This window comes from Nansenia antarctica, assembly GCF_963989245.1.
Source record: "Nansenia antarctica genome assembly, chromosome: 1".
NCBI classification, from domain to species: domain Eukaryota; kingdom Metazoa; phylum Chordata; class Actinopteri; order Argentiniformes; family Microstomatidae; genus Nansenia; species Nansenia antarctica.
Genome location: NC_137674.1, coordinates 34,395,149 through 34,417,206, shown reverse-complemented (window position 1 = coordinate 34,417,206; position 22,058 = coordinate 34,395,149). Strand labels below are relative to the sequence as shown.

General features: G+C 45.8%; 1 protein-coding gene across 6 annotated transcripts in view; it reads left to right on the top strand.

The window, feature by feature from the left end:
- The window catches only part of ktn1 (kinectin 1), a 42,856-nt gene extending 22,996 nt beyond the window's left edge, over positions 1 to 19,860 (top strand). For 3 of the 6 annotated variants that reach the window (XM_080537795.1, XM_080537798.1, XM_080537794.1), the window contains 11 exons: positions 2,642 to 2,731; positions 3,959 to 4,066; positions 4,569 to 4,658; positions 4,780 to 4,872; positions 5,309 to 5,380; positions 6,656 to 6,739; positions 14,839 to 14,922; positions 16,797 to 16,880; positions 17,585 to 17,686; positions 18,109 to 18,249; positions 18,863 to 19,860. In XM_080537795.1, coding sequence (XP_080393921.1) covers positions 2,642 to 2,731; positions 3,959 to 4,066; positions 4,569 to 4,658; positions 4,780 to 4,872; positions 5,309 to 5,380; positions 6,656 to 6,739; positions 14,839 to 14,922; positions 16,797 to 16,880; positions 17,585 to 17,686; positions 18,109 to 18,249; positions 18,863 to 18,892 — 978 coding nt within the window. In that variant the 3' untranslated portion in view covers positions 18,893 to 19,860. The remainder of the gene's footprint in view (positions 1 to 2,641; positions 2,732 to 3,958; positions 4,067 to 4,568; positions 4,659 to 4,779; positions 4,873 to 5,308; positions 5,381 to 6,655; positions 6,740 to 14,838; positions 14,923 to 16,796; positions 16,881 to 17,584; positions 17,687 to 18,108; positions 18,250 to 18,862) is intronic. The other 3 variants (XM_080537796.1, XM_080537797.1, XM_080537799.1) reach the window with 3 other exon arrangements.
- Positions 19,861 to 22,058: the final 2,198 nt, after the last annotated feature.

The following is a 22,058-nucleotide window of genomic DNA, read 5'->3' as shown; positions in this document are numbered from 1 at the left end:
AGGTTACATAGTGACCCCCCCCCCCCCCCCCCCATACAGCAGACAGGTTACATAGTGACCCCCCCCCCCCCCATACAGCAGACAGGTTACATAGTGACCCCCCCCCCCCCCCCCCCCATACAGCAGACAGGTTACATAGTGACCCCCCCCCCCCCCCATACAGCAGACAGGTTACATAGTGACCCCCCCCCCCCCCATACAGCAGACAGGTTACATAGTGACCCCCCCCCCCCCCCCCCCCATACAGCAGACAGGTTACATAGTGACCCCCCCCCCCCCCCCCCCCCATACAGCAGACAGGTTACATAGTGACCCCCCCCCCCCCCCCCCCCATACAGCAGACAGGTTACATAGTGACCCCCCCCCCCCCCCCCATACAGCAGACAGGTTACATAGTGACCCCCCCCCCCCCCCATACAGCAGACAGGTTACATAGTGACCCCCCCCCCATACAGCAGACAGGTTACATAGTGACCCCCCCCCCCCCCATACAGCAGACAGGTTACATAGTGACCCCCCCCCCCCCCCCCCATACAGCAGGCAGGGTACATAGTGAACCCCCCATACAGCAGGCAGGGTAGGGCTGCAACTAACGATTATTTTGGTAGTCGACTAATCTGTCGATTATTTTTGGGATTAGTCGTGTGGCCGCGGCAGTGGCCGCGGGCTCCAGTGCATGTTGTACCTCACCTTCTCAAGTCTGCACACCTGTGAATGTCACCCTGTTGTCCAGTCTCTCTGGCTTAACATATGTTCCCATTGCAAATTCAAATAATGACTCATGAAATATTTGAATTTGGACCTTCCAAAACATTTAATACATACAATAATCAATCTCTGTTTCAATGAAACAAAATAAATTAAATAATACAAATGAAAGTGCAAATATAAACGTAAAAAAAATATATATATATAAAGTATTTTTTTACATTTTTTTATACGATGCGTCGACACTAACATTCCACGTCGACGAGTTTTTATGATCGACGTCGTCGATTGTCGACTAATCGTTGCAGCCCTAGTACATAGTGAATCCCCCATCCAGCAGGCAGGGTACATAGTGACCCCCTCCCCACATCCAGCTGCTCTCAACTGCAATCTGAGTACAGTAGAAAGTGTCTTCTTATCCTGAGTGTGGGAGGAGATCTTGAGGGGGGGGGGGGGACACCTGTTGTGTACGCTCAGAAAAGTGCATGCTTGTACAAGCAACATATGTCATAGTAGCGCTGTTTCCACCCTTAACACACACAGGCGTTAATGTGAAATAGAGGTGAACGTGACAGCTGTCTATTAGTGGACTCAGTGGTCAGTCAGGGAGCAAGGCAGGACACAGCTCCACTGATCTCAATGATCTCCTTTCGAGAGGCGTGCGGTTTTAATGACCTTATTAAGTCATGGCGTCGCAGGGATGTTTTTAACATCTGAGGCCGTATTTCCCCTGTGGATTTACCTGCCCAGGGACTGCTGATGTAATTTAGCTACCCAGCTAATTCAGGGAGAGTCAATGACTGTCCATTGTCCCTTTTAAATAAACAAATAAATAAATCCTTTGCTGTGGTGGTGGTGGTTCCCGGGAGCTGAGGCGTGTGTGGTGCTCTGTGGGTGTGTCTGTCTTGTCCGTGTGTCTGGGCAGAACGGTGGTGGCGGGCGGGGCAGGGGGGTGGGGGGTCTGCTGTCGGCAATGCCCGACACTGATGTTCCTCCTTGAGAGGAGACGAGATTCTGTGGTGAATCTTTCAGGGAGAGCTTTTGATGTCTGTGTCTTTGTTTTTGAGGATACTAATGTTGTGCATGGATGCAGAAGGTGGAGGTGAACGAAGAATGCTTGCTTGCTTGCTTTTGTAGCATGCCAAATAAGGTTAACTGTTGAAGAAGATTAGCTTTGACTAGCGTTTTGCTAGCGTAGGCAGACGTAACCGCCAAGTCACGTAGTTGTTGAGCCACCTCTTTTAGAAGTCTGCCGTCGACCCCCGCTTGCTGTTATTTTAGTGACTCTTGTTAGACTGAGTATAGAACAGAAATGGCCTCAGAGAGACTTGAACCTATGCCAGCTAGTAGCAACACCATCGCAGAACAACCCGGAGGGAAACATTACTGAGCTTCCAAGCACAAGGTTTTGATTTGATTGATTGGTTGAAAAAGTGGAAGGGGCGCATCACTGATTTCCACCGGTGTTTCTTCCACCCCCCCTCCTCTGTAACGATTATGATCCATTGATTGATTTCATCAGGCTTTTTTTCCTAAACGAGGGGGAAAGCCTGGATTTCTAACGTTGGCTTTTTTTACCAGACTGGTCCAAGAGGAGAGAAGAGTTCAGCCTGTAAAGAGGCCCTGGGCCTCCTGTGTTGAACTGAGTGGAAGTAGAGTGGGTTGGAAGTAGAGTGTGTTGGAAGTAGAGTGGGTTGGAAGTAGAGTTTTTGGGAGTAGAGTGTTTGGGAGTAGAGCAGTTGGAAGCAGAGCGGGTTGGAAGCTGAGCGGTTGGAAGCAGAGCGGATTGGAAGCAGAGCGGGTTGGAAGCAGAGCGGTTGGGAGAGAGAGAGAGAGATGGCGGTTGGATGTTTGCTTGCTCCCCTCTCAGGCTCTCCCCAGAATGGTTCCGTGTTGAACGTCCCGCCCTCTCGACCCTCTTCTTCCCCTGCAGGAGAACCAGACAGCGCTGGAGTCAGCTCAGGCGGACTGTCGGGATGTCCTGCACAGACTCCTGCCCAACGTTCCTCTGCCAACCGAACAGGTACGGCTGACGTTTGTGACGCTTTGGTCCGCATGTCGGCAACCGATCAAAATGTTCTGACTTTTCTTTCGAAACTACTTGGAACTACGTTTCAACGTTGTTGAGAATCACATCACTAACTCGCTAGTCAAGCCAAAATACTGCAACGAAATGGATTGAGTGAGTAATCCCCCCCACTGCTACCTAGTTAACTAACACTACTTTACATTGTTAGCAGGCTCACAGAACAAATCTTTAAAAAGAAAAGTCTGATCATTACGTCGGATCCCGACATGAGGACCAAAGCATTAGAACTATTTGACATTTGACATTTTTAGCAGACTAACCCTTTATCCAAAGCGACATGCAGCAGTAAGTACATACAATCATAAGGGGAAAAAAAGGTGCCTTGCATGGTAGCTTGCTGCCATTGGTGTGTGAATGTGTGTGTGAATGGGTAAATAGGTGAATGAGAGGCCGTTGTAAACCGTTGGATAAAGGCGCTATATACTGTAAGTGCAGTCCATTCCATGTGAATGCGTTAACCCTCCTCTTCCTCCTATAGAACCACCAGGAGTGAATGTGTTAACACTCCTCTTCCTCCTCTAGAACCACCAGGAGTGAATGTGTTAACTAGGGCTGGGCAAACGATAAAAATTTCTTTTTCGATAATCGCAAGAATTAACGATCAATTATCGATTAATCGATACGTTGTTGTTTTTTTCCTTGGGGAAAAAACGTTATTTGTGTTGCTATTGCACACATTCATTCATTCACATTCAAACTAGACACTACAGTCAGATAACAATCCTCTTAAACAAGGCAGTGAGTAGCTTAAATTGTTTAACTTAAAAACACATTTTACGTTATAAATAAAAATATAGAAAATAAGTAACTCACCATAGGAGCAGTAAAAAAAACTGTTACTCACAAATAGGAGGATGACTGAAAACGTTAGTGTCCTTAAGAGCGTCCAGCTTAACTTAAATTTAAACTCCAGCGAGAGACTGTAGGCGGCAGGCCTACTGGTTCTTGTTCAGAAAGATGATCATGTTAACATGTTCAGGGGTGAGAGACGAACGCAATCTGGTGACACGTGGACAAACTAATTTCCATTATTATTATTATTAAAAAAAATAAAATAATAACGATTATTGAGCAAAATATTTTGTGATCGATCAATTATCGATCGTCGATCATTGATGCCCACCCCTAGTGTTAACACTCCTCTTCCTCTTCCTCCTCTAGAACCACCAGGAGTGGCTGCAGAGCTTTGAGAGTGCAGCGGCTGAGGTCCCTACAGCAGAACCAAGCCCGGCCCCAGAACCAGCGCCAGAGGACCTACAAGAGAGCCAGGTGACAGCACACAGCCTCTGCTATCTCTACACAAGTTCCCCCATTATTACATAGTGGGGGAGTATCTGGGGTGGGATAGCTCACTAAGGTGCATGCCACGTAATCGCAGGGTCCCTGGATCGATTCTGGTGATCGACCTATCCTGCTTGTCATCCCTCCTCTCTCTCTCTCTCTCTCTCTCTCTCTCTCTCTCTCTCTCTCTCTCTCTCTCTCTCTCTCTCTCTCTCTCTCTCTCTCTCTCTCTCTCTCACCCATCCTTCCTGTCAGTCTCTACTGTCTCTATCCTCCTCTCTCTCTCACCCATCCTTCCTGTCAATCTCTACTGTCTCTATCCACCTCTCTCTCTCTCTCTCACCCATCCTTCCTGTCAATCTCTACTGTCTATCCTCCTCTCTCTCACCCATCCTTCCTGTCTTCCAATCTCTTCCAAAATCTTTATAAATGTTTTTATTTTAAAATCAAGCCCAGATGGGAGCGTGACCACCTCTGTTCGCCCCTCCAGGAGCTGTCTGCCAAGCTGAAGGAGTCCGAAGTGGCCCAGAAGGTTCTGCAGAAAGACTGTGAGACGTACAAGAAGGTTTTGGCCGAGACGGTAAGGAAGGCGCAATGCTCTCTCTTACGGGCCTCCTGTAGGCTCGTGTGAATGTGTGGAAACATGAACACGTTTCTGTCTGGGGAAATGGACGGACCTGTAATGCCTGTTGTGTCCACAGGAGGGCATCTTGCAGCGCCTGCAGAGCAGCGTGGAGCAGGAGGAGAAGCGCTGGAAGGTGAAGCTGGACCTGTCCCAGACCGAGCTGCAGGAGGTGGGTGGTGCCTAGCCCTAACCTTAACCCTAGTCCTTACCCTGACCCTAGCCATGACCCTAGTCCTAACCCTGGCCCTGACCCTAACCCTAGCCCTAGCCCTGACCGAGCTGCAGGAGGTGGGTGGTCAACCCTAACCCTAGCCCTAGCTCTAAGCCTAACTTTAGCTGGCAGTCCCACTCATATTTTTCTAGCACCGGGGTCTACAGTGCACACATTATGCCCATGTCGGAATGGGTTCGAACCCCGGCCCATGCCCTGCTGACATGCCCTCTCTCCCTTCTTCTCCTTACTTTCCTGTCTGTCTTCACTGTATCTGTCCAATAAAAATGAAGAATATGAGTGGGACTGCCCCACACTTAAAAATAAAATTATAATGTATATATATATACTGTATATATTTGATATAATAACTCGTACCCTCTGTTGTCCTCAGATGAGTTCAAAGGTCACCTCGCTGGAGCAGGAAGTGGACAGACTAGGGGAGGGCGGAGCAGAGCTGGACAACGTCAGTCCCCCTCACACACACACACACACACACATACACCTCTTACACACACACACACACACACACACATACACCTCACACACACCTCTTACACAGGCCTCTCAGTCCTCTGGCCACACACCTCACACACACCTCTCTGGCCACACACCCATCAGCATTGTCAAAATATTATATAACGTAAGCCATTTAGCTGACTACGCTTTTATCCAAAGTAACTTACATTGCAGCGAGTGCACACATACATCTGTCAGTATATATATGATCCCAGCAGACCGGGAATCGAACCCACAACCTAAGTGTTAACGCCATGCTCTACCAAAATGAGCCACAAAGGAAATGCGCTGCTACACATTCACTATGACGTATGATTCTGTACCTCAAGACTACAAGTATAGGATGATGATGGTTTTATTCTTTATTGGCATATTATGCTAGAATAGTAATGAAGTCCGACTCTGAAAAGTATGTGCATCTCTGTTTGTGGGGTATCTCTTTGGAATGGACTAAGTGCGAGTGTTAAACTGAGCAGAAATATGAATAAATTCAAAGGCGTGAGGTTTTGGACATGTACAGGACAGTAGACACTGAGTAGTAAGGTGACTGAAATACATTTTATTTAATTTTCTGCATTTGATATTTATGTTGTATATGGATATTTATGTTGTATTTAGTTATAGAAAGAGACTCTATTTTCGAAATGGTGTAACACAGGGGTCGGCAATAGGCGGCCCGTGGGCCATTGCTGGCCCATCACCAATAATATTTGGCCCAGCAGATTATTTTGAGAATCCACTTTTTTTTCTCTTTTTTATTTTTTTTTGCAATATCGAACCGACAGTCCCACATATAGCGCCTATAATGTCCGAATAGAGAATCGACCTCCACCTGAATAATGCTTATTGTACTTTTATCCATGTTGAGAGTGAATGACACAGGGACAGACAATCAGGCAGCGGGGTGCACCGTGTAAATTGTACATGGTTTTATATGTTTATTGTTTTTGGGACAAATCAAAATCAAATCAAATCAAGTGCAGAAAGGTCCAGTTGTCGGGAGGCAGGCTCAACTCGGGTCAAAGGCCAGGGAGAAGAGGTACGTTTTAGCTAAGGTTTTAAAAGCCTCAACGCTTGAAGTATCACGTCTCTTGGCAGAAGGTTGCGAACACGGTGACGCGGTGTGTGTTGACACGCAGCAGTCAAACAGACCACGGCTTCACCAGGAGTGGCGCTGTCAAGGGTTAAAGTGTTTTTTTATTTTTCTCTGGTTTTTCTACAGTTGAGAATAGACAAGCACCACCTGGAGTCGGAGTTGGAGAGAGCAGAGCGTGAGAGCGCCACCTATGTGATGGAGGTCAGAGAGGTAAGTTGACTGGATGTCCTGACTTTTTTTTTTTTTTTTTTTTTAGGGCAATTCTACTTTATTGGGGATAGTCACAGTAGAGATTGACAGGAAGGATGGAGGATAGAGAGAGGAGGATAGAGACAGTAGAGATTGACAGGAAGGATGGAGGATAGAGAGAGAGGAGGATAGAGACAGTAGAGATTGACAGGAAGGATGGATGAGAGAGAGAGAGGAGGATAGAGACAGTAGAGATTGGCAGGAAGGATGGGTGAGAGAGAGAGAGAGAGAGAGAGAGAGAGAGAGAGACGGATAGGGACAGTAGAGTCTGGCAGGAAGGATGGGTGAGAGAGAGAGAAAGAGAGAGAGAGGAGGATAGAGACCGTAGAGACTGGCAGGAAGGATGGTTGAGAGAGAGAGAGGAGGATAGAGACAGTAGAGATTGACAGGAAGGATGGATGAGAGAGAGAGAGAGGAGGAGGATAGAGACAGTAGAGATTGGCAGGAAGGATGGGTGAGAGAGAGAGAGAGAGAGAGAGAGAGAGGAGGATAGGGACAGTAGAGTCTGGCAGGAAGGATGGGTGAGAGAAAGAGAGAGAGAGGAGGATAGAGACCGTAGAGACTGGCAGGAAGGATGACGTCGATTCTACCTGTGACCCGTCAGTGAGGTCATATTGGTTACCATGTTGTTTGTGATATCCAGCTGGGCCCTTCCTACCATTCTTAACCCGACGAGCGCTAGGCCCTCCACCCCCCCCCCCCCCCACACACACACACACACACACACACACACACACACACACACACACACACACACACACACACCTCACATACACCACACACACACACACACACACACACATACACCTCACACACATACACATACACCTCACACACAAACACATACACCTCACACACAAACACCACACACACACACACACACACCTCACACACATACACACCTCACACACATACACCACACACACACCTCACACATACACCACACACACACACACACATTTTAAATGCTTTATTTATGTCCACATAAGTTGTACAATATCTAAAGGACATAAATACTATCAGTGCATTTCGACATTATGGAAACATTCAGTTAGTAGTGCTGAGTTGACAACCAGTTATGCCTACACATAGGATGTTATTCACACCAAATGATGAATACAGTGGATTGACAGATACAGTATCAAAACTGTACAACAGACAGTATCCAGTTCATGGGTACAAGAAGCACCGCATTCTCCATATTGGGCGGCTACCAATAATAGCAGATACTGAGCAGTACTTTGCTAACTGTTTGGCCCTCCTCTTAGATAGACCAGCCACACACCTCACACACACACACACCTGACACACACACACACACACACACACACGCACACACACGCACACACACCTCACACACATACACTCCACACCATGCAAACATAATGAGTTGGTTGTGTTTGGTCAGGACTTAAGAATCATAACAGTACCAGTATCGCAGACTATTGTGCCCCCCCCCCCTTCTCCTCCTTTTGAAGGGGCGAAAAAACCTGTGGGAAACATGCTTGGGCCCTCGTAGTGTGAAGTTGCACATCACACACAAACACCCCAAACGTGTCATTCTGGTATATGAAGTTACTGTGCTTGTTTCACTGAGTGTACACACTAGACGCTGCTTCCAGCCCGTAACATGTCCCTTGTTACACAACAGACCTCATTACACAACACCCTGCGGATGTTAGTCGTGTGATTCACTCTGCAGTCACGTGCAATCACTTCCACACACTTATGAAAGGGTTGGGTTTAGGATTTTCAAATCAAATCCATGCATTCTACTGACCAGCTGATCAATTGGTGGGTAGTGGTGGCCTAGTAGGGGATAGTGAGTTGGACCGGTGATCAGAAGGTCATGAGTTCAAATCCCACCTGGGAAACACCACCACTAGGGGTGTAACGGATCACGGAAATTCCGTGATCCGTTCGGATCGCCCTCCACGGTCCGGAACGCGTGTGTACCGCGGATCAATTGCCCTTTTTTTTTTTTGCTTTATTTTACCAGGAAGTCACATTGAGATTAAAACCTCTTTTACAAGAGAGACCTGGCCAAGACAGGGTCAAAATAGTAGCTTAAAAACCAGTTCAGATAACAAGACAGGACATAAGACAGTGGCAACAATACAATAGACAAACAATGGTAGGGGTATTTACAAGGTGATTAAAACATTGAGAAGTCTAACCAAAGCAGGTACAGCGAGCGGTGACCACATCCTTTAATCTACGCTTGAAGATACTTATGGAAATAAGGGCCTCTAATTTAAAAGTACCGGTAGTATGTAGGTCATTCCAAGACCAAGGGCCATAATAAGACAAGCTTGCCCTTCCAACATTGTTCATGATAAGTGGCACCTTGTATTGTAGCCATCTACGAGACCTGAGACCCGAGCCACTCGGTATAGGGATGAACTTCAGGCCCAGATAATTCGGTAAGAAGCCAGAGATGATTTTAAACACAAGAGTGTACCAGTGTTGGAGCCTTCTGACAGAAAGAGATGGCCATCCAACCAGACTATACAGTGTACAGTGATGGGTCCTGAAGGCACTATTGGTGATGTATCTTAGAACCGAATGATACAGGGGGTCTAGCTTGGATAAAGTGGACAGAGAAGCAAACCTATATACTGTATCACTGTTAACAAGTAATAATATTACTTAATATCTTACTTAATATCTCTTGTAAATCACAATGTAGAGTTGCCATGAAAAGATAGACGCGACAGTTGCGGGCTTTGTTTTACTCTAAAGCGCAATGATAGGTTGATAATGCGAAAGAAAAAGAATCCGTTGTTTGCTCACTACACGTGAAGCTGGGAATCCACAACAACAAGGCTGCGTTCGTAAATCCGCTCTGGAATCTGATCAGCGTTCAAGGAACGCCTCTTGTCCAATCAAATTACTTGGTCCCTTTATGACGTCGGACCCAGTGTGCGCTCCGGCGCTCTCAAAGCGAATTTACGAACGCGGCCCAAGTGTATCATGTTACGTTGTTCGGCGGAGAAGAACTCGAAATGCCTCCCTCGTCATTTAAATCCCATGTATTGGAGCACTTTGGCTTCTCTGTCAACTATGACGGGAGGCACGAAAAAGGTAGCTCGACAACTTCTGATAATATAGGCATTTTTTTCATACCATGTTCAAAATAAGGGTTCACTTTATTATTTAGTTAAAAGTGGCATAAAACATGTTTATTCATCTGCTTTAAAGAGCCCAGTGATTCACTGCTGCAACCTGGCGCCTCCTCCCTCTCTCCTATCATTTAAATTGAGTGTATTTCAGTATAATTATGTAATGTTTGAGTGTAGAATATGTTATATATATATTATATATATGTATATATATGTATGTATATATATATATATATATATATATATATATATATATTACCAGTTTTGACATCTTGAATGTTGTTGGTTTTTGTCACATAGTAAAAGTGGTGTTTTTACAGAATTCAAGGAAAAAGCAGTTTTTATAAAAACAAAAATGTTTTGTGTTGATCCGAAAAATGATCCGATCCGTGACTCAAAAACCGTGACACGATCCGATCCGTGAGTTAGGTGATCCGTTACACCCCTAACCACCACTAGTGTGCCCTTGAGTAAGCCCTAACTTAGCCCTAAGTTACTCCAGGGAGACTGTCCCTGTCATCTCTCATTGTAAGTCGCTTTGGATAAAAGTGTCTGCTAAATGGTAAAAATGTAAACAAATAATAATATAATAATAGTAAAATGTAGATGGGAACTAGACTGGGCCGTCATTTATGTGGAGAGCTTTCATTGCATTTTCCTCATGAGCCACAATGCTACTGCAAGTAGCATCAAATTGAATTAGCTGGTGGCCTCGGGTGGTCCAGTGGTCTAGCACCGTGGTCGACAGTGCACACATATGCCCATGTCGGCATGGGTTCGAATCCGGCCCATGTCCTGCTGACATGCCCTCTCCTGCTTACTTTCCTGTCCTCATCTTCACTATCTCTCTATCCAATAAAATGAAAAATATGGGACTGCCCCACTCAGAAAAATGTAACCTTTTTTTTTATAACCTTAAAAAAAAAATTATATATAGAATTAGATGGACAGTGGCAGGAATGTATTGCCACTGAGCCCATTGACAGCCCTCTCTCTCCAGCCACTGAGCCCATTGACAGCCCTCTCTTCTTCAATTTCATAGACTTTTTGCATTTGACAAAAAACTTTCTCCAAAAAGGGTCAATCTGAGATTGGTACATTATTGTTTGGACTTTTAAAATAATGACATAGCCATCGATTATTTTAAATGCAGAATCACAAACTTTATTTCTCAGCAACAATGATAGCTGTTATACAAGACCACAGCCACACTTGAACAACAGTAACCCAATAGGCAATCAATCTAAACAATACCATTTAAATGAGTGATTATGTGTGTGACAGGTATTATAACTGATACCTTACTGAGAATGAACAGATTCAAAGAGTAATCAATTGTTTTCCCTGAATTTTCCCCTGAAAAGTATTTCCTCGAATTGAAGAACTGTAAAGATAGTTTCCTTCTCGGTGTGACATTGATCCTGGTGTGGTGTATGACTCACCACTCACACATGGCTGAGCAGAAAACCACTAAAGGTAGTTTGAGACTTCTGCCACACATAACTGATACCTTACAGAGAATTAACTGATTCAATGAGTAATCAATTGTTTTCCCTAAATATAAGTATTTCCTGGAATTGAAGAACTGTGAAGATAGTATTGTTATATATCTCTGTATAAATGTCTTGATGTGACATTGATCCTGGTGTTGTGTGAGTATGATTCAGCACTCACACGTGGCTGACACCATTCCCTCCGTTATCAGCTGTATCGTGCTCAGTCTTGTGATCATAAGTGAAAACCACTACTCTTATACAGCTGTAGGTATGCAGGATGATATCCTCCAGCATGGTAGAAGAAGCTGAAGTAGTAGACGCCTCTAATGGGAGCAGTGAAGATCCCTGTGCTTGGTTTGTAGCCGTTGCCAATGTTTGTGACGACTTCTTTGTAAGTCAGGGTGGTGTCAGTGTTGAAGGACCCATGGGCTCCTGTCCCACTTAACCCAGCAAAGAAGATCACATTTGTTCTGTCTTTGTACCTGAGAACCTCAAGTTGGCTCTGAGTGACTTCCAACTTGGTTTCCATGGCTCCCAGTTTCTTCTCCGTGGCTGCTAGCTTCTCCTGGGTGATTATCAGATTCTCCACTAAATCCTCAACGTCTGTTAGAAGTTTGCAGAACAGAGATGCTCTGCAGCCAAAACTTCGTTTTCTATTGTTTGCTTATCTTCTTGTGCTGCAGACAGACCACAGCACAGCAGCACCAGCAGACACACAACACTGTTCATCTTGCACCTGTATTCTGGTTCTTCTCAGTGAGATGTGTTGACTATCCCACGTTCTCTGTGCCTCTTTTTATACAGTTATAGGTGGGATCACGGTCCTGTTTAAGCCAATCATTGTTATATGGACCCGAGTTAATATTTTAACATCTTACCAGGAGGTTGACAACAGCAACAACAGCAGCACCCCTGATTCATAGCTGCATTAGGTGTGTCAGTGCTGCGTTAGAACTAAAATGTGCAGACACAGGGGATCCCACACTGCTGTTGAGTGACCTTAATTAGTCGTTCTAGTGCCTTTTTCGGTTACAAATAAAACAGGGAATTGTGACAAGAAAACAATGCCTTTAGAAACATCTATCTATCTATTTGTACTTCAACAGAAAAAAAAAATCTGAAAAAAGTAATGGAACGTTAATCACTGCAACGTGATGGTATTAAAAAGAAAAATTTGCTTTAATGGAACTTTTGACCCTGCGTACTTGCCGTAGCCTTGTGCCTTGTGGGGAATGCTACTGGGTAAAGCCGACATGAGAACGACCGCAAAAACCACCTTCCAAAATGGCCCCCGGCGGTCGACAGCACTGCTGGGAAGTAGAATGCATGGATATTGGATATGGTTAAAAAATCCCGACCTTAACCCCCCCCAAGCTGTAATCACACCACCACCACAAGATTTCCCCGAAAGAGTGAAAAGGGTTCATTGTGTATAGACTCTGTATATACATATAGACTGATATACATACGTATAGACTCTGTATATACATAAAGACTTGTATACATACGTACAGACTCTGTATAGACATATAGACTTATATACATAGCCAGTTACCCTAGTAGCCAGTTACCCTTGTAGTCAGTTACCCTAGTAGCCAGTTACCCTAGTAGCCTCCCACCCTAGTAGCCAGTTACCCTAGTAGCCAGTTACCCTAGTAGCCAGTTACCCTAGTAGCCAGTTAGCCTAGTAGCCAGTTAGCCTAGTAGCCAGTTACCCTAGTAGTCAGTTACCCTAGTAGTCAGTTACCCTAGTAGCCAATTACCCTAGTAGTCAGTTACCCTAGTAGCCAGTTACCCTAGTAGCCAGTTACCCTAGTAGCCTCCCACCCTAGTAGCCTCCCACCCTAGTATCCAGTTACCCTAGTAGCCTCCCACCCTAGTAGCCTCCCACCCTAGTAGCCCCCCACCCTAGTAGCCTCCCACCCTAGTAGCCAGTTACCCTAGTAGCCAGTTACCCTAGTAGCCTCCCACCCTAGTAGCCAGTTACCCTAGTAGCCAGTTAGCCTAGTAGTCAGTTACCCTAGTAGCCAGTTACCCTAGTAGCCAGTTAGCCTAGTAGCCAGTTAGCCTAGTAGCCAGTTACCCTAGTAGTCAGTTACCCTAGTAGTCAGTTACCCTAGTAGCCAATTACCCTAGTAGTCAGTTACCCTAGTAGCCTCCCACCCTAGTAGCCTCCCACCCTAGTATCCAGTTACCCTAGTAGCCTCCCACCCTAGTAGCCTCCCACCCTAGTAGCCCCCCACCCTAGTAGCCTCCCACCCTAGTAGCCAGTTACCCTAGTAGCCAGTTACCCTAGTAGCCAGTTACCCTAGTAGCCAGTTACCCTAGTAGCCTCCCACCCTAGTAGCCAGTTACCCTAGTAGTCAGTTACCCTAGTAGCCTCCCACCCTAGTAGCCAGTTACCCTAGTAGCCTCCCACCCTAGTAGCCAGTTAGCCTAGTACCCAGTTAGCCTAGTAGCCAGTTACCCTAGTAGCCAGTTACCCTAGTAGCCTCCCACCCTAGTAGCCAGTTACCCTAGTAGCCAGTTACCCTAGTAGCCAGTTACCCTAGTAGCCTCCCACCCTAGTAGTCAGTTACCCTAGTAGCCAGTTACCCTAGTAGCCTCCCACCCTAGTAGCCAGTTACCCTAGTAGCCAGTTACCCTAGTAGCCAGTTACCCTAGTAGCCTCCCACCCTAGTAGTCAGTTACCCTAGTAGCCAGTTAGCCTAGTAGCCAGTTACCCTAGTAGCCAGTTACCCTAGTAGCCTCCCACCCTAGTAGTCAGTTACCCTAGTAGCCAGTTACCCTAGTAGCCAGTTACCCTAGGAGCCAGTTACCCTAGTAGCCAGTTACCCTAGTAGCCTCCCACCCTAGTAGTCAGTTACCCTAGTAGCCAGTTACCCTAGTAGCCAGTTAGCCTAGTAGCCAGTTACCCTAGTAGCCAGTTACCCTAGTAGCCTCCCACCATAGTAGCCAGTTACCCTAGTAGCCAGTTACCCTAGTAGCCTCCCACCCTAGTAGCCAGTTACCCTAGGAGCCAGTTACCCTAGTAGCCAGTTACCCTAGTAGCCAGTTAGCCTAGTACCCAGTTAGCCTAGTACCCAGTTAGCCTAGTAGCCAGTTACCCTAGTAGCCAGTTACCCTAGTAGCCAGTTACCCTAGTAGCCAGTTACCCTAGTAATCAGTTACCCTAGTAGCCTCCCACCCTAGTAGCCAGTTAGCCTAGTAGCCAGTTACCCTAGTAGCCAATTACCCTAGTAATCAGTTACCCTAGTAGCCTCCCACCCTAGTAGCCTCCCACCCTAGTAGCCAGTTACCCTAGTAGCCTCCCACCCTAGTAGCCTACCACCCTACTAGCCAGTTCCCCTGCTTCAGCTGTGTAGCCCCCCCCCCCCCCCATCACCCCAGCCTCTGGTCCCACCGATGCCCATTAAAAACATAATCTCAAACTTCATTTCAGCTCAAAGATCTGTTGACTGAGTTGCAGAGCAAACTTGATGGCTCATATACAGAAGCAGTCAGGCAGAATGAGGAGCTGAACTTGGTAAGCCTTGCCCCAACCCCCCCCCCCCCCACCATAGGTAGAACTACTTTTCCCCTGGGACAACTCTGCACTGGCTTCCTGGAGAGCACACTTTTAATGGTCCTCTGGGCGTCCAATCACCTACAATCTCTGAATGACTCAGAAATGCACACACACACACACACACACTAGGCTATACAAGTTTATAGGCGACATTTAAACAGGTTTCCTGACTTTCTAGGAGACGATGTCTTTCTGTGTGTGATGAGACAAGCAGAGGTTGTAGATGGACGGACTGTACTGTTAGACACCTGGGAAGACTAACACACACACATGCTGTTTCCCCTCAGCTCACCCTGTCTCTACTAACTAACAGGCTTATAACAGGCTTATAACAGGCTTATAGTAGGCTTACGCCAGGCTCACCGCTTCTCCTGCAAAGGCCTCACGACCTTCTCCATGTCAGCCATCTTTGGGGAATGTTCTTTGCTCTACACTTTCTGTACTGCACACACACCTTCACACTTTACACACCAGTCATTCTCCCTGCCTTCACACACCCACAGCATGCTCCGTGTCTGTCTCTCGTCATGCCATCCTTATCCTATAGGATGAAAATAAAAAGTATTTATTTTGGTGTGGTCAAAGACTCCAAGAGTAGATTCATCTTGAGACGACTGTAAAAAAAGAAAAAAACTGTTTGGCATATTGCTAGAATAGAGTATTGTATGTCTTGGCAGAATGTTTTGAATAAGGGGACACGGTGTGTGTGTGTGTGTGTGTGTGTGTGTGTGTGTGTGTGTGTCAGGGTTTCCGTTAACCGGTAATTACCGGTCTTTGTCCGGTAAAATTTGTTGAAGTCCGACAAATTGAAAACTCGTCGGACAAAATGTCCGGTGAAAATAATTCCCTCTAAGCACAATTTGAATACAATTCGCTAAAGTTCACATTTTGTATTCAAATTGGCTACGGGCCACCATTTTCAGCTGAGCACCAAACACACACACACTCACACACAACACTGCCCGAGAGAGAAGGACCCGCCCCCTTTAGTTAGCCTATAGGCTAACTAAAGGGGGCGGGTCCTTCTCTCTCGGGCAGTGTTGTGTGTGTGTATGAGTGTGTGTGTGTTTGGTGCTCAGCTGAAAATGGTGGCCCGAAGCGGAGCGCCTTAACTTTATCGCACAATAACAAGGATAACAAACGAAACGGACAACATTTACACTAAGATGGAGACAAACTTCAGCGATATGATCTAACAGCCGGTCTTCAGGACGACATACAGACCCGTATGAGCTTACAGGGCTATCCCCTAAGTATGATTTGACAGGCAGCTAAACGAAATGCCTTCCCAACCAGCGAGACCTGGTTATAGAAATGACGTTGTTTTATTGATAAAAAAAAGGGTAAAACTGGAAAGAGAAAATAGAAAACTCACATTAATCCCAAACAATTTAACAAACTTCAGTTAACGTAATGTGGAGTCCGTTCATTGATCGATGCTGTCTGTTCAGTTCCCAGTGAGGCGCCCGTTCAGCGCTGGACATAATGGCATAGCGCGCATGCGAATCATGTTATATTATTATATATTATATAGCTCGCATCTAATCGTATCGGATGAGAAATAGACATTAAATGGCATATATAGGCCGCTACACAACAGTAATCACCGCGACAAACAGCTATATTATATTTTAATATGATGACCGGAATAATTCACGTTTGTCCGGTAAATCGAAATCTTCCCGGGCAACGATGTCCGGCGGCAATTTTTTCTAACGGAAACCCTGGTGTGTGTGTGTGTGTGTGTGTACTCAAACTCAGCAGTCAAACAAGTTATGGTTTCACCAGGAGTTTCCCCAGGGTGTGTTAAGTGTTGTTGTCTCTGGTTGCAGCTGAAGACCCAGCTGACCAGGACGCTGTCCAAGCTGGAGGTCGAGGAGAGCGAGAGGCAGAAGGTGGCGGGAGACCTGTATAAGGTGAGTGTTACACTTGCCTGGTTTCTTGACACGGTAACAAAAAGGGAGACCACACCTGAGGTGAACCTGCCTCCCGACACTGCACTTTTTAAACTTTTATTTCTGCAATTGTATTTTGTACTGCACCTTGTTTTTAGTGTATTTTTATTCTCTTTCTAGTGTTTCTCTTTTACTAGTGTTTTCTGTTAAGCACTTTGGGCGGCTGTTTTGTCATTGTAAAATTGTGCTATATAAATAAACATTACTTACTTACTTACATAACAATAATAGAATATTTAATAAAGGAAAATAATGAATCATCCCCCTTGGATGCAAAATAGGTTAGATTAGATGGTGGCCTGGGGTGGTCCAGTGGTCTAGCACCGCGGCCTACAGTGCACACATGCCCATGTCGGGACCCACTCAGAGAGAAATAACCTTAGATTAGATTATACTTTATTTGTCTAGTACAAGTTACCAGACAACAAAAGGCAGTTTAGCATCTAACCTAGAAGTGCAAAATAGTGATATAAGAACATGATAGTGATACAGGTATAACAACATGATAGTGATACAGGTATAACAGCATGATTGTGATACAGGTACAATATGGCAAGTACAGAAGTATTGTAGACACCAGACAACCAGTCCAGACAGATTGATGGATGAATGAATGAATGAATAACCTACTGAGGGATCTCTTCCACCCCCACCCCGCCCCCCAGGCCCAACAGTCTCTGGACCTGATCCAGGAGGAGATCTCCAAGGAGACAAGCCATGTGGACCTGATTGAGAACAGCGACCACTCGTCACAGACAGAGATGAGGGTAACTGTCTGTTAGAACACCAGAGACTGAGGAAGTCATCTTTTAGTAACTGTGGATTTATGCTTTTAACACTAGAACAGCCGTGCCTATTTTACCTACCATAAGAGCCGCCTCGGGGGTCAAAGGACCCTAGTCTTTACAACTAGATGGCACGCCTCGTAAATTAGCCTGCCAAATACACAGAAAAACTGCAAAATAGCTTTATACTAGCTTACTAGGTTCTGGGTGGTCGAACGCACATATCTAGGAAAAGTCATGAAAGGAGGGTCCTGAAATTTGATCGAGTGCAAAGATATAACACTTTTCTTTACTCACCCCTCATGGCTGTTCTAGTGTTAAATGATGTGCGTCTTCTTCGCGATAGGAGGAGGAGTAGTAGTCATTGAGTCTTGAACCTGTCTGACCCCTGACCCCCCCCTCAGGAGGAGATCGACAGGAAGGAGAAGATGACGGCCGGGCTGAACCAAACTGTGAGAGAGCTGCAGCTGCTGCTGCAAGACGTCAACAGACAGCTCACCAAGGGACAGGAGGGGGTAAGACAGCTCACCAAGGGACAGGAGAGGGTAAGACAGCTCAACAAGGGACAGGAGGGGGTGAGACAGCTCAACAAGGGACAGGAGGGGGTAAGACAGCTCAACAAGGGACAGGAGGGGGTAAGACAGCTCAGGAGGGGGTAAGACAGCTCAACAAGGCACAGGAGAGGGTAAGACAACTCATTAAAGCACAGGAGAGGGTAAGACAACTCACCAAGGGACAGGAGGGGGTAAGACAGCTCACCAATGGACAGGAGGGGGTAAGACAGCTCACCAAGGCACAGGAGGGGGTGAGACAGCTCATCAAGGGACAGAAGGGGGTAAGACAGGAAGGGGTGAGACAGGAAGGGGTAAGACAGGAAGGAGTGAGACAAGAAGGGGTGAGACAGGAATGGGTGGTTTCAAATTTATAAGGCGTGCCATCTAGCGGTAGTTGTGTGTAAGTAGCAGCTTCCCATTGTAAAGACTATGGTCATTTGACCCCCGAGGCGGCTCTTATAGTAGGTACGGCTGTTCTAGTGTTAACTGTCACTTAGATTTAACTGTCACTTTCAAATTTGAAATAAGATTTGACAGTTGGTGATGTGGTGTTCTAGTGTTAACCAGGGAAACTCTTCTTCTTTTCTTTTCTTCTTTCTTGCAGGAGGCTGACAAAGACTCGCCTGAGTTATAGGGAGGGCAGGATGGGCCTTCTTCCTCCACCACCACCACCACTCTTTCATCATGCCCTCACTCCCCCCCACCCTCCTTCCCTCTCCCCCCCACCCCCCACCTGTACTGTAGGCAGCCACCTGCCACCTCCCCCTCTGGCCCCTGGCACTGCCCTCCCCCTGCTCCTCTACAGCTGGGCTCAGGCAGACACCAAGCTGGGTGTGACATGGGGCTCCAACCAACCTCCCAGACACTCCTGGGTGTCCAGGGGCTCCAACCAACCAACCTTCCAACCAACCAACCTCCCAAACACTCCTGGGTGTCGAGGGGCTCCAACCAACCAACCAACCAACCTTCCAACCAACCAACCAACCTCCCAAACACTCCTGGGTGTCGAGGGGCTCCAACCAACCAACCAACCTCCCAAACACTCCCGGGTATCCAGGGGCTCCAACCAACCAACCAACCTTCCAAACACTCCGAAAAAAAGCACCAGACCTTACTACCACTACAGCAGTCCCGCCACGACATTCCTCCCCTACAGTAGCACAGCCAGAGCGAAAAGGCGCATCCCATACATTTCAGACTGTGGGTGCGTCTCTCTCCTCAGCCCACCCCCACTACCCCCCCTCCCCTTTCCCATTTAGTACCCCCTTTTTTCAATGGAAATCTTTGAATACAGCTGTAGTATTTCTCTGTTAGCCTTTCTTTGTGGAGAGTGTGATAATGATAATGATGATGATGATGATGATGAAGGGGGGGGGGTTATACTTCATCTAAAATGAACTTTGGGTTCTCTCTGTCCCTCTTTTCTTTTTTTTCTTCTTTTTTTTTAAGTTAAAAAGGAAAACATTTATTGTTAAAAAAGTAACTTGTTTAGGATCTGCTGACCTACACTACATTGAGCTCCTGTCTCGCCTCCTGTCCTTGAAAAAACTCAAACACAACTGTACGTGCGTGTGGTCATAAATTCATAGCTACAGTACATTACTACTACTTTTTGGTTGAGTATTGGGGTGGAGGGGGGGGCGGGCGGGTGGAAGGGGGGGGGGGGGGTCGAGGGCACAGGAAGGCTCCCAGCATGTGAGATGAGTCACTAAGTAACTGTGACCATGGAGACGCAGGGGGGGGGGGGGGGCTGTGACCCTCGTTGGGGGGCGGGGGGGAGGCGACCGGCCAGGTCAGAGTAGAGGTTTTTTAATCCGAGGTTTTTTAATCCTACTGTAACTACGTTAGGAATGGGCGTCCCAGTACCATCTGTAATCAACACTCTCTATATTGTTGCTAATTTCATTAACACTGAATATTTCGTTTTTTTTGTAACAGGTGACCGTTAATAAAAGGGATGCTTGATAAATCTGCTCTGCGTCCTGTTTCGCTGCTTCTGTTGTCTTTCTCTTGTTTATTTGTGTTTGTAATTGTTGTTATGTTTATAGTATGTGCACCAATGTAACAGTTATTGCCTCATCCGAGTCAAATATTATTATATATTTATATACATCAAATGCTGCACATATGCTTTTCTCTTATATAATTTGGACATTCTTTTAAAAATAACGTAGTTGGAGAACCGAATAAAAACAATACAAAAGACAAACCTGCATAAAACGATTCCATAACCACCCGAATATTTCCGTTATCCTAGTTCTCGTCTTCACTTATTGCGGAACGTTGTTGTCTGTCCTAGCGATCTGCACTTCCCCCTGCACACCACTGGGGGGCGCCGATGTCCCAGAGTTTATCCTTTGGTTTCGAAGAGCCCCGTCAGTCTTTATCGATTACATTAGATTCAACTTTATTGTCATTGCAGAGTAAAGTACCAGACAACGAAATTGTAAATAGTGATATAAAACATGATCAATCTAAAAACGTGATAGTGAAAGGTACAGGATGGTACAGTATGGCAGGTCCGGTAGTTTAAAGGTACAGCTATGTACAGTTAAGGTAGCTATGTACAGTTAAGGTATCTTTACAGTTACGGTATCTATGTACAGTTAAGGTAGATATGTACAGTTAAGGTATCTATGTACAGTTACAGTAGCTATGTACAGTTAAGGTAGCTATGTACAGTTAAGGTATCTATGTACAGTTACAGTAGCTATGTACAGTTAAGGTAGCTATGTACAGTTAATGTATCTTTACAGTTACGGTATCTATGTACAGTTAAGGTATCTGTACAGCTAAGGTAGTTATGTACAGTATGGTATGTATGCATAAGTGGTGGCTATATCAAAGGAGGTATGTGCAACAAAAAAATATATGTGCAAAGTTGGTATTTCTAAACAACTTTTTGTTACAGTTGGGCATATAGGCTACAGCACTATGGGATAAAACCTCAAACTGTCAAAGAACTGGTAATATATAGATGTGAGGAAGCTCATAAGCCTTGTTTCTGATCCTGTCTCGGGGTGTGGCTGATGGAGGTGGACATGGTGTTCTGGAGGCCAGGTGAGTAGTATTATGCTGTCCTCCCCTTCCAAGACAAATACCTGTGTTGCTCTTTTGATGGATGACATCATAGGAATGTGTTCCTTTGTTTGACTGAAGGAACATTTGTGTGTCATGGACTGAACTTATAGAGCGCCTTATGTAACGCCTTTATCCAAAGCGCTTTGTGTCCTGACATGGAGCTGCAATCAGTGATCAATGGCTTCAATGCTGCAATTATTACATGGCAGTTCTTGGGTGTTGCCCGCAGCAATGGCAACACAGTGAAGCTTTACTGAGCAGGAGGTTATTATTCTCCCACTGTTGCAAAAACATTGTGCAACACGTTATCCTCACGAACACTCATGTTGTTGTCGGTGGTGTGAGAGGAAGTGTGGTTGCCCGGTGACTGAAATAAAGGAACATAAGAGTACAATAATACTCTCAGCTTCTAAGAGACGTTGTTTTGTTTGTTTTACTGCTGATACTTCCTCCACCAGGTGTGGTTACTGTCTGTCGCTGCGTGTTCAGGTCAGATCAGTGAGTAAAAGGCCGCTGGTGTTACTCTAGTCTAGTCTACTTCATCCCAATCCATCCCATGAATGGGAATAACTACGGGCTAAGACGTCTGGTTAAAAGGTCCTCAAGTAAGGCATGGTCTTTTTCCTTTTTTCCTTCAAGATTATGAAAGTGGAGATTGTAAGTTTTCAAATGATGTGTCATACTTTTACTCATCACCTTAGCTGTCCCTCCTGAAGCCT